The sequence below is a fragment of the Wasmannia auropunctata genome, unplaced genomic scaffold, assembly GCF_000956235.1.
Source record: "Wasmannia auropunctata unplaced genomic scaffold, wasmannia.A_1.0 LD336034.1, whole genome shotgun sequence".
Lineage (NCBI taxonomy): Eukaryota > Metazoa > Arthropoda > Insecta > Hymenoptera > Formicidae > Wasmannia > Wasmannia auropunctata.
This window is the reverse complement of record NW_012026856.1, coordinates 30,910-44,677: the sequence shown is the minus strand read 5'-3', so window position 1 is coordinate 44,677 and position 13,768 is coordinate 30,910. Positions and strand designations below refer to the sequence as shown.

Here is a 13,768-nt window from a genome sequence, read left to right as displayed (position 1 = left end):
GTAAAGTCAATTTTATAAAGTATTGACTTTCCAATCAATACAAAACAGCGGCCGCGGACAACATACTAACAGTATGGTGGGGATATTTTGTAAGTTTGACTGTTTTGTAAGTCGCACGCTGAGAGTTGAAAGATTTTCCCCATATCGAGAAATAAAAAAATTTTACTCTCGAAAACGAGGCAAAACTCGTTCTTGAGTTTTTTTTCTAAGATGTAGAAAAATTGAAAGTATAAAAAAAATTTTTTTTCAGATTTTTCAACTCTCCTCGATTGTTAAAAAATTGGTTAAAAAGTTTATTGTTAAATAAGCAATAGAAAACAAAACCTTTATGGAATCTTCATTTTTCCCCATAAACTAGAACAATTTTAGCGTATTTAAAAAAAAAGGTTAGCTATAGCATTTAGTAACAGAGTTATGAATTTTTGAAAAATAAAGTAGTCTAATTTTTAATTGTTTATATTTCGATTAATTTTGCAATAAAAAAAGTGATTGATAATAATCCAAGGCGTACCCATCTAAACAAATAAGTGACATTAGATCAATATGTAAATAACACAACTAATTGTAAGTAATTAAGTTAGTAGAGAAATGCCTTTTTGATTGTGAACTAGATCTTCGAATGCGTAATAATATTGTGAAATATCGTAGCATATACAGTTTTGTAAACTGTGCGCCGATTTTTTTGGAAACACAATCTTTAACTGAGATAGTAATATCACAAATTAAATTGACAAGCAGTTTAATAATATTGATGAGTATCATAAGATTATAAAGAATTTATCGAAAAAAATATCACTCCAGATTCGCGTTTGGATCTCCTTATATTCCATGACAGGCGTCATTATCAATTCGATCACATATACTAGTCTATAAATCTAAATCCAAGGGAAAAAAATGCTACAATCTCGAGAATTATTCGATGTTTGTTTGCGTAACGTACAAAACTTATATTCTCTTATCGAGATTTATTCACGGCAAAAAAATAATTGCATACAACTATCTTCTTTATCGAGAAGCCTCCGCGTACTTTGTTTCCTGCCACATGACATGGGCGGACGAAATTCGTGGTGGCTTTCCGGGAACGTAACATGGAGAGACAACCAATAGTTCACGGAAGATATATCATCGTGACGACAGATAGCGCGCGCCTTCGATACTCGCTTCGAAGACAGAGGAGAAGAACGAAATGCCGGCACAAAGAAACACTCGGTCGACTTTCTTGTAACGACGGTCTTATAAAATAAAACTTATAAAATCGTCAATTGGAAGTCACAAAACGAATGGCGCCGAAGACTGTGCCATCGATTCGTGGCACGCAGAGACGCTAGTAATAAAAACTTTCTCAATTTGCCAGTTTCATCAGGCACAGTGTCGCAGCTTTACGAGGCGCCGACCATCAGACTTCCCATCCCGTTAAAATTAGAAATATAAAAGTCGCGGAATAATAAAGAAAAAGACCAAGTAGGCATCCAGCTTGAATCGGAATTCGGATATTTCTAAGTGAAATTAAAGTTTTTATACTCATTTGTTAATTTAAAAGGTACTAAATATTTAAGGCTTTAATCCTTCGATCATACATGCATATATTCATTAGTTACTTTGGTTTAATTTGCTTTGTAGATTTCAGAAAGATTAAAAATCAAATCATATATTCAATAACTTAAGAAGGGAGACACGAGCTGTGACGAATAAAGTGGATTGATTTCGTTCTTTGCCACTTATACGAAACCGAGGGATTGTTTTTCGTCAGAATTCATCCTTGTGGATTGAATTCTTTTAATCGTGCAACTGATAAAAAAACCGTGTATATCCGAATAGTATCTCCAAAAACCGTCGTAGTCATGAGAGATTTACCAGAAAATGTGAATATTTCTATTTCTATTTAATTTAAAAACGTTCTATTATAAACGTACAGTTACATTTTTAAAAATATGTAAGTGCTAAGTTACTGCCAAGAGAATAAAATAAATATGTATTGGCTGACTAATACTGTTATCTCAATAAGAAATATATCAATAACGCTTTTCAGAAGAACTGAAATTCTTAATTGTCCTCCGAGTCAACAATTAATACCTAATTTGGTTTCAGCGTCGCATTACGCGTACACGCAAAACGTATATGGACGCAACATTAAACAGAGCCAAGACATCATTGGAACAGTTAATGTACACAATATGTAGTCGACACGTTGCCATTCGAGATTTAACGACGATATTACGCAAAGGCGTCGTCACATAACGAACAATCACGTTTGGGCAAATTCCGTAACGGGTATATGTCTGTCCCTCGGAGGGATGTGGGCAATCCCATTACGGGCGTGTCAAAGCCAGGCTAATTAACTCAATCGCGTACACGCGGCGACAAACAAACGGACAATATATTGATTCGATTACAGACGGAGTATACAGCCGGGCGGAATCGTTAGAATCGGCGAGCGAGCATAAGCTCGTTATTCCGGGCTTGTGCACAAATTGCAGATTATTTTGCGACGCCACTTGTCAGTAGACTTATACGTAAGAACGCTCAACGCGCGGTGATTACACGGCACAATTTTGTTTCTTGCCAGTTGGCAAGTAACACCCGTACTTGCGATACTTTCTATATATGGATGATTAAGAGATTATCCTTCTTCATTTGACGCAGTCATCGAGTATCTTCAGTTACCGAATTTAATGCTCTATATTATAATACACTACTTTTACTCTTATGATAACCAAAAATACTTCGTTCTTATCTCGATTTTGGAAAATTTAGTAATTTATTGTGTTTCCTCTTTTCTTTCACGCACACGTGGAGTAGAATAATCTAACTACTATAAAGGTAAGTTAAAAATACGTTTGTTAATAAGCAAATAAAAAAATATCTACTGCAGAATTAGTTTTAATATAAATAAATATAAACTACATATATGTATAGTGCATTTTGATATAGTGCACATATTCTCCAATTCTCATAAATTTCATGGCGGGAAACACATTTAATCCTTCTGTCAATGCAACGGGTATCCATTTTTCGAGTAAAATGTTCAAAATTTTTATAGGAATTTTTTTATACTACCTCAAATCTCCATCCCTCAAACAAAAAACAGTTTTGCATAAGACTTTATCTCTCTCACTTTTATATTTTTAACAAAAACTTGTAAAGTCGAGTATATATTACACTGTTCAATGTACTGGGTGTCCGGGTATCCATTACTAATTTCTTGCAAATATGAAAAATATTTGAAGATTTTTCATTCTAAATAAATAAAAATTATTTTGATGTAAAATATAAAATATTTTATTTAGTAATTTAATTTCACCACAGAACTGTATTTAATGCATTAACATCAGAAATCCAATCATCGATTTTGCTGTCTAAATATTCATTATCTGAGGAATCAATAGGACTCAATAATAATTGTAAATATTTTTCTTTTTTTTTAAATTCAATCCGAAATAACAATAAAATAGCAATTCTATATAAAAACAATAAAATAATAACTCCAAATATTTTTCTCTCTTTTTTAATTTAATTTAAAATAATAAAAAAATTTTAATAGTGAATAATATATATATATATTTTTTTTTTGGTTGATGCTAATGTTTGAAAAATTATTTTTCATGATTAATGTATCAATGATATTTCTTTATTTTGCTAACTACGTTCTCGATGTGTAATGCTACTATGTTGATAATAATAATTTTTGCATATAATAATTAATTATGAATTAATAAGAAACAGTACAAAAAAACACATTCAGTCACGTGCAAAATATACATTAATAGTCACTGAATATTAGGAACACGCATGAAATATTGTGTTAAAATGTATTATTTCGGTACAAAGTAAGTACATCAAGTTTTGTTCGAAAATTCTTCAAAATGCGTTAGAAAAGAATTTTCAAGGCTTAGTAACAGCCATAATAACGTTTTTGTACGGCCATATTTTGAAATACGCAGTAGAGCCAGTAGATATCCAAGTACTTAATAATGAGTATTGACAAAAGATGAAATTATGCATTGACAGAAGAGTTAAATGAATAGCTGTATCTTCGAAAATTTCACGACGGCATAAAACGAATCGTTTTTACGCCTGTAATTATTCGTAAAGTCAATAGAGCGCGAAACCGATCCAACATCTCATATTTCACTACAAGTGAATTATCAGCGATAAACGCGAATGTTTAATCAGGAGCGTCAATCGGCTCATCTGCGAATTCTGGAAGTTACCATAAAATTATTCGATTATTACATTGTGTAGAGCATTGTGTCTGTCTTTAATATATAATTACTACAAATATCTCATAAACGATACGAACTATAGTTTTTTATTTTTAAGTTCCTCAAAAGAAAAAAAGATTTTAAAAAAATTCTTCAATTAATTTTACATAAATTTTCTTTTGATTATGTGGAAAAATAAAAAAGTTGTTAGATGTTAAAATAACATCGTGAAAATAGAAAATTAGGCACGAATCTCAAGTGTTCTATGTCGAGTAAAATAAAGAAATATGAAAATTTAAAATAAAGTGATATAAAAAAATTTAACCGTATGCTTTTTGAATAAAAGAAGCATGAGGAGCTATCCCAAAGCTATTTATGATTCCGATCGGGTCAGGAACTACGATTTCGGAATCGATTTCTCGCTTGCTTACAAAGTGTCGAGAAAATGGGGTCGGGATCGTCTCCCGATGTTATCCGAATTTCCATGATAAGACAACTGACGAAAAACGAGATTATTTCGGTCGGGGACCTTTCCGAATAATTTCATGATAGCTTCCCAAACGACACAGAAAAAAATACTTTCACCGATACTCGCGAAACTAAATATTCAGCGCGTCGATATCTTTTAGCATGAAATTTTAACGTACACCGCTCGGCGTGCCTACGTCTTTTATCTTTCGCGAGGTGATGCGCGAGTAATGAATAAAGTTAGGGGAACGCGTCGTTTTCTTGGGAGACCTCTATTCGTCCGAAAACTTTCGGTCGACGTAAGGATATCAGCCTACGAGCCCCTTCGTATCGGGAAACACGTGAATCGGATTGACTAGTTTCTTCGTAAATACGCTCCCGAGGAGAGGCCTCGTAAAATCCGGTAAGGATATTGGCTGTCCCCGAATATATCGGGGAAGGAATATACACCCATGGCGCGATATCTGAGGTGATATCGCTTTTACAGCGGCAGTATCGCGGGGACGCTGCGCGCACGAGTTACGAAATATAAATGTCGGGGAAACAGAGGCGCCAATTTGCCGTGAAATCCTCGCAGGAACCGAGATTTCGCTTCTTTCGCCTCCCCCCCCTCGCACGTTGGAGCGGAAAACAGAAATTCCCCGTCTGATCTCTGTACCTCCAAATACGAGTTCTTCCGTGAAATGGTGAATTCGAGATTTAACCTTTCTCCTCTTTGAGATAATTTCAATATCGTGAGCGTGTGGAATTGCGAATTCCGCACGGGATAGTCCGTAGATCGAAAATTCTTCTGCGAAAATATAGCATCTAGATAATATGTAATTCTCTTTACACGTATATTTATATCAAAATTTTTATACGATAAGCTTAAAATCATGATATATTTTGTTTAATCAATGAATATATACTAATAAATACGCTAAATTTATTTCGTAACAAAAAAACATCGAATTAAAATTCGGTTTCTAATATTTTACTTCTTTTTGACCTAAACAAAAAGAATTTAGATAAATTTACATGAAATTTGTTACGGTCAAAAAATTAACAGCATTATAATTAACTTGAAAGTTTAAAAGAATATAAAAAAAAGAAAAATGTTTTCTGTTTCTACGAACAAAAAATCGTGTCAAAATCTAATGCAAAATATTATCTTATAACTTTTCTGGATATCCGGTAGATATGTACGTATAGACGTGCTGTACATAAAAATATATAAAGTAACGTAACCGCGTATATCAAAAGCGTCAATAACAAAAAAAAAATTGTTATAGAGGAGAAGGGTCGGATTATATAGCACGATATTGAGACAGCTTTTTTCTAAGCGCGAGGATGCTTTTTCTCTGGCAGGTCTTTTCGCGCGCGTCCAACATTTCCTAAAATCTCCCATCCAATCACTTTGCGTGAAATATCTTTTCTATACGCCGCATCTCTTTATGTCGATGACATCTCATCATGTATGCGATTCGCAGACTGAAACGTCGTTGCTGTACGACGCTGTCCATCTTTTCGCCAAGGCGTTACACGATCTCGACACGTCCCAACAAATCGATATCAAGCCGTTATCCTGCGAATCAACGGATACCTGGCCTCACGGATACTCGCTCATCAACTACATGAAGATCGTAAGTAACATTAATTGGAACAATTAATATACTTTTTTTTAAACCATTATAATTAATATATCATATCGCATCCTTGCTTTAAAAGTGACACTACTCAAAAAACGTGATTCTCGAGTATTCAAGTAGTTAGAGTTAGTTTCTCGAGCTTTTAAAGTTTTCTACTCTTTCCTAAAAAACTTTATTTTTTGTATCACTTTTAAAGCAAGAATGTGATATATATTTTAAAATGTAGAACATATGTTTTTTGTGTCAAGGCCTTATATCTTCTTTCTTAAGCTGTTCTAATACATATAAATAAATTCTAACGCATAATTCTAGTATGTATGTAACTGAAATAATATATTATGTATTATATTAGGACCTTGAATAAGTTCTCGCTGTTTTCCAACTGATAGCGTTACCAAAACTGCGTGCGTGTAGTTTAAGATAGTAATGCGTCTATAAGGAAGTACTATAAGCAAAAGCTTGAAATTCAGTGTATATCATTGCGCCGAAGTGTAAACAACTTTTTTTTCATAGTGTTAAACATGTCGAGTTTTGTGCCAAAAAAAGAGTATTTGCCGGGAATTTTACTGCACTACTTTATTAAAAAAAAATCTGCAGCTGAAGCACACAGAATTCTTGTTGAGACTTACGGCGACCATGCTCTGTCGGAAACAACATGCAAAGATTGGTTTAGACGCTTCAAAAATAATGATTTTGATGTTGAAGATAAAGAATGCTCTGGCGCACCGAAAAAGTTTGAAGATGAAAAATTGGAAGGATTACTTCATGTAGTGGTTAACGATGGACAATATTTTCAGTGACATGTTTTTTATGACTTTTTTTAAATGAAGCATTAATTTTTCACGAAAAAAACAGCGAGAACTTATTTAAATAATCTGTATTAATATAAATGTATTATATTATTAATATGTATTATATATAAATTCTTTTATTTCTTTTATCTTTATCCAGTTTTCAATATCTGCACGTAACGATTCTCTTAATTTCGAATGCAAAATCCGTCAATATAAATCTGAATTTTTACAGCGGCTTTATTTATATAAATATAATTCTTATATTTCTAATATACATATACATATTAAATAATCTTTATATTAGCTCAAATAAAGTCAAATATCAATTAGCTGTACGTTTAGCACTGCAACACTAAATGCACCACACGCAGAATACCATTAGATACTACAGTATACGGATCGTGCAATTGTCACGTTTAGCTAACTTTAATTGAAATTAATTAAGCAGTCAAATAAATTTAGATTAGGAGGCAAACGACAAATCGGATTTGCGCAATCCTTTCAAGCCCCCGTGAAATATTTCACCGCGATGTCGTAAAACACGCGCGACGAGAGCGTTCGCGTTAGTGAAGGCGAATGCTTGTATATCGACAGCCATCTTTCCACATGATTAGTGCACGCTCGTATTCAACGATGCAACGATGCAAGGCAGAAAGCGGGTTATCGCGAATATATCACGCTGGGGAGAAATTAATCTCGCGCACCACCAATCGATCGCTCCGACAACGTAATAAGCCATTATAACGATACGCTTAATCCGGCCGACTCGCTCGCTCGCCTTTCACGTAATCTACGTACCGCTCATTAACCAGCAGCACAAGTCTTGCCGAGTGTATTACGCACAATATACGACAGGCCCTCACTTGTTATTCCGTTAATGCGTAAAACACAAAAGGAGAGCTTTCATGTTTTGCTTCTCTTCTGCTTTTCGGAATATCTCAATCAGAGATCACAAATCACAATGATATCTCCACCTTCTAACATTTTTATAGACTCTTTCTGATTTATTTAATGTTAATCTCCTACGTTGTATATATTAATAATTATGTATAACACAGATGGATTAATCCCTTCAAAATCCATATTTATGATCATGCAGCATGAAAATTAATCATGCTTTTGATATTGCAAACGTCAGATATGACTCTGATACAGAGTTTGTCCGTGTAACACGCTGAAACGTATTGAAAACCAAGACTAATTTTATTTAATGCAATGCGGATATATGTAAATGCGGACACACCGCGGATTGATTTTTAATGCGACGCGCAAAGGTGTACCTTCGCGTATATATTTTTCGCGAGTAAAGGAAAAAAATTTGATAAATACGTGACACGGCGTGGTGAAGGAAATCATGCGAAGCACGGACGCATTGACTTTCCACGATCCGCGCGATTGTTCCCGCGGAACAATGGAAAGTTACTCCAGTTTAAACGAAGCTGTCACGCGTGCTGACAAATTGTTGTTCGTGGTTTTACCGCGATGCATCCTAACGCAAAGGATAGGCCGTAGCATCCGCTGTGCATCGCGCGATGCATAGATTTGCGGCACGATATTCAAACCAAATATGACGAAATTTTTAATCAATACGGCTGAATTTGTGTAATCTCTTTTTTTTAACACTTTGACTGTCATGTCCAATTGAATATACACTTATATAAGTTCAGGGTACCGCTGTATCAATTTTAGTAATAATCTGACACACATTTACATTTATTGTACCATCTATGTAATACCTACAAAAGCTTTGCATTGATTTTATATGGTACATTGTGAATTCTGGAGAGAGATCCATTAACTCTGTCGAAGACTTTTATTAAAAAACAGATTTTATTGGAAAATGTATTTTAACGTGAAAAGAATTTACTTAAAATTATATTAAAAAATATAGTGTGACGCCAGGAAACCAGAAATCTGCATGGCAGCAAAAGGTTAATTCACTTTCTGGAAAACTTATTTAAAAAAGCAAAAGCGAAGATAATAAAGATTCAGTTTTCTGTGTTAAATAGAGTTTCAAATATATAAGCAGTAGAACATATATATATCATAATATTATATAGCTTCCCTCGTTATGCTATTTTGTACATAATATTTATTATTATTTATATATTTCTTCAGAAAATTTACCTTTTACTTACAACGAAAATGTATTTTTTTGACCACATTTTGAAGGAATTTAGTTTATAAAATATTTTTCAAATAAAAATAAAATAATATATACCAAATAATTTATATGTATATATGTGTGTGTACATGTGATACGCTGAAAAATTATTCATATTGGATTGCATCTGGTATGACCATATATCCCGGTGTGATCTGTTTATTCGTAGCAAATGCTGTCGCAGCGCGCTGCAGCTGCTTAACAGCGAAATCGAACGCAGGCAGGATATGTATATATAGTAACGCGAAGGGCGTCAGCTAGATACGAGCTAGACCGTGAATATAAATATGCGTTGCACGCAGGATATGGAAACGTGCCTCGTCATACACGTCGCCGTGTCGAAATTGACAAGTACTGGAAGATACGTTCCGCACCGAGGCCGGGCTCTCATGTGCACCCGCGACTACGTATATGTCACGAACGAACGAAACCTGTCGCTCACGCGGCCCGTACCGTCCTGCATGCAGACCAGGATAAGCAAAAACTGATGTCGATAGAACGAGACGTGTAATTTCGGCGGACTTGTTACGCAACTACCCAATTACGCGATGTACACGCGTCCGTGCCGGATTACAAGTGACGTTGCAGCTCTAATTTTCAGTTTAAAAGGTTTACCTCTGATCGATCGTGGAAAAAAACAGAACACTTTAAAAGAGAATCTATCGTTTAGTATTGTTCCCATCTGAAAATAAAATCGTACCTGAAAGATTTTTGTAATACGTCTCTTTTAACGTTTTATATAAATCTTTAACGTCTGTACACGGAAAGAACAATTTTGCTGAATCTAGATCTGAAAATAATTTTTGTTCAATAGTCAAAATTATTTTGTCAAAAGTATTTTGTCGAAAGTCAAAATGATTGCTAAAATATCAAAACGTTTTATAGTAATACTTATCAGTATACTTATTTTAACATTCCAACAATTATTTTCCAAATTATTTTGATGATTCAATAAAAAATTATTTCCAGATCTATTTTTAGCAAAATTTTTAGGTCTTTCAACAAAATCGCCCTTTCCGTGTACGACTATATATACTAGATATATATTATTTTGTATTGCATGACGTTGAAGAAAATAAATATGGCGAGAAAATATATTTGTAAATAATTCTCGTATTTTGCGTAAATAATTTTACAGTAATGAAAAAATTTCTCACTTGGTCAGTTAATATCGTAAAAATGTAGTATGATTGAATGTGCTGGCAAAACATTGCAAGTGCTACGATTGCGTCAGAATTCACTCGCTGGTTTTCTAGATTTCATAGCAAATAACGCAACTCGGTGATCATCTCGCGTTACATTGTCACCGATAGTTTTCTTTACGGCAGACATATGATGGTATCTATTTGTGCGATATCGATACCGCACGTTCGTCGAGTAACGCAATAATGATCAATTAAAGTGTTTCCATCAGTCCTTCCAAGGATCACGTCATAAGTCGTCGGTAAAGATAAGACCTATATTAATCTCGCGTGTCAGGAACAGAATTTAATTTCGCGATATTCATGAAGCGGTAATTGCAAGCAGTCACCCAGAATTTCGTCCGCAATTTATACACCGCATCGTTTTGGGAATGTACAATGTGTGACTCGTGCGCGGCGCACGGAAAGACCAGACAGGGTTATCATGCGGTACGTAATTACTCGCGAATCGCGCCTTACAAACGAATTGTTATGATAGAATTTTCGAGATACAGTTGCGTATTAACGTCTTTAGTGCGTTTCCGTGTAATTACGAAGTATAACATCCGGCATATTGCTGCCAGACGCCCGCCTCGTATCGGGTTTATGAGCGGTAAATATTTAGACGTATCCTTTAATACGCGTATGCGTAATAAACGCACCACGAGTCTACTCGTGTCCAAGTTTGGATGTATGCGCGTCTCTCTTCAATTGGCTCTCAAACTTTTTTCAATCAAGTCGCCAGTTGTCATGTTGGCAATTAGATCCAGATAAATATTGAGTAAACAGAATTTATATAAAATTAAATTGTAATTAAATTGTATTTAACTATTGTTGATAAACTTTCTTTGAACGAAACATTTGAGATGTGAAATTAGAAGTTTACATTTTAGTAAAATTTGTATGATACAATTTTTGAGAATCACTGATCTACGCACACCACGCGCGTACAACGTAACGTATAAAACTCTTACTGGCAGTACGTTGATTTATTCGCGTATAAACCGTCCTATCAGATATTTTCAGTATTTCAATATGCATATAAATATAATCAAGAATATCAACAATACAATTTTGATATCACATATTTGCAAAACATAACGTTAACAACCTGCCGTGGTTACACAAATACTATTTAATTACAACCTAATAACAATTAATAACAAAATAATATTTAGGAACTTACCATAATAGACATATAATTTTAAACATTATAAACATAATATAAAAACCACTAATCGAGGCCACAAAATATTGTTTGCGCAATTTTAACTTTAAATATTTTCGCTGTGGTATTTCAGGTGGAGATGACGGGACTCACGGGTATTATCAAGTTCGATCATCAGGGATTTCGTTCCGACTTCGTTCTAGACATCATCGAGCTGAATAACAAAGAAGGCTTGAAGAAAATCGGTACTTGGAACAGTACCAAAGGTATCAACTTTACGAGGAGCTACGGCGACGTTTACAGTCAAATCGTTGAAAACTTGCAGAATAAGACTTTCATCGTGACGACTCTACTGGTGAGTGACGTTTCCAAAGAATGCGCGCGGCTTTCCTTCCTTAAACATCGGAATAATATATTGAATAAAACTTTCGTCTCTGAATACGAATGCTTAAGTTTTGTTTCTTCGAATCTTATAAATAATATAATTGAATACTATTTAAGATAACGTATAATATTATGTATTTTTACATTCTATTTCTTTTTAGATTTGATCATACAGTCGAACCTCGATAACTCGAATCTCAAGGGACCAGCTATAAAAATCTTCAAGTTATAAAGGTTTCGCATTATCGAAGTTCGAGTAAAAGAGAGTTAACATATGAAAATTACGAAAGCTTTGTACGAGAGTTTATAATTTATAATGGATTTTAAAATAAAAAATTCGAAGTTTTTCGAGTCGGTTTTCGAGTTATAGAGGTTCGAGTTATCGAGGTTCGACTGTATCACATAAATAGCATTTTTTTTCATCATCTGTTATAAAAGAATAAGAAATTAATTATTTATTAAAGCATTGCAATATATGTATTTCTGTATCTCTTCTAAATTTCTTTTATCTCCTTATTTAGTTTCTAAAACAAATTGCATTAACGAGATAGAAATTTTTAATATAAATTTAAATTTATTATATAAATAATTATGTAATACAAGAAGTCGAAACTGCAGAAGAAGAAACTTCCAGAAAAACTTGTTCAGCCTGAAGATATTAATTTGCAAACCATTGTGCGAAGTTTCGCTTAGAAGAAAAATCCCGAACCGTTTATTTCGTTCGAAGACATGTCTGCGCGAGAAAAAAAGAATCGTTCGTGACAATCGCGCGCGACGGGCTCGGAAATCGTTGCTTTAATCGAAGCGCGAACAAAACAGAAACGTCGCCGCATTTAAGCGGCAGTCACAGCGGGGTGGGAAAATTTTTTCCATCCATTAGCGAAGCTTGCGCGCTCGTTAGCTTCCCGCTCCCCCTTTTTTCCCGGAGAATAAAGAGGAAGACAAGAGGGGACGCAAACCCGTCGAGTACCGGATACGCACGCGACTTAATTGAAGTTTTCGCAACGACTCGCATTACTTATTCTCGCGCTAATTGCGGCGACAAATAATGCACTCGGTAATGTATTAAGTACCTTGAAACTTGGCCGAGAAAGGGACGACACGGCAAGTTTCCCGGTAAGGCCGGGCACAGTAAGAAGCGGGATATATATGTCGTGTGAGAATCGTTCTCATAAAAACTTCGATGCTCTAACGTTTCTTCGATCGGTGTACGCTGGGATCGGCAACTAAACGGATCTGTCATAGATAAGAACATACAGCATGTCTTAGGTATACCTTACAGAATGCTACGTGAGGCTTATATTAAATGTTAAACACCATTCTCTGATTAAGATCAATAAAATTTAGCAAAATCCAGTAAGGTATTTTCCATAAGAAACATATATTAATTGACGTGTTTTTTATCGCCAGGAACAAATACCGTTATTTTTGTAATTTTTCAATTTCCATCATTAAGTATTTTGCCATATATACTTAAAATGCAAATTTATAGAAATCAGATTTACTTTACAACTAAGATAACGTTTGCATATTTATAAAACTGATATTTTTCCAAGCCTTAATATTTTACACGTATATATATAATAAGATTTAATACATAGCTCTATATATATATATATATATATATATATATATATATATATATGTATTAAACAAAAATTTACATTCACTGAATAGTTATTTAAACAATATAATAATTAATGTTAATAACTTTCATGATAAAATTTTATTAAATTTTTCTTTCATAACTAAGATCGGAAGAGCACACGTCTGAACTCC

The 13,768-nt window shown here is 34.1% G+C and overlaps 1 protein-coding gene across 1 annotated transcript in view; it reads left to right on the top strand.

The window, feature by feature from the left end:
• LOC105452293 (glutamate receptor ionotropic, kainate 2-like) overlaps window positions 1–13,768 on the top strand; it is a 54,439-nt gene that overhangs the window by 21,237 nt on the left and 19,434 nt on the right. Inside the window, exons 4-6 of the mRNA XM_011693268.1 lie at window positions 2,800–2,820; window positions 6,140–6,292; window positions 11,739–11,960. Coding sequence (XP_011691570.1) covers window positions 2,800–2,820; window positions 6,140–6,292; window positions 11,739–11,960 — 396 coding nt within the window. The remainder of the gene's footprint in view (window positions 1–2,799; window positions 2,821–6,139; window positions 6,293–11,738; window positions 11,961–13,768) is intronic.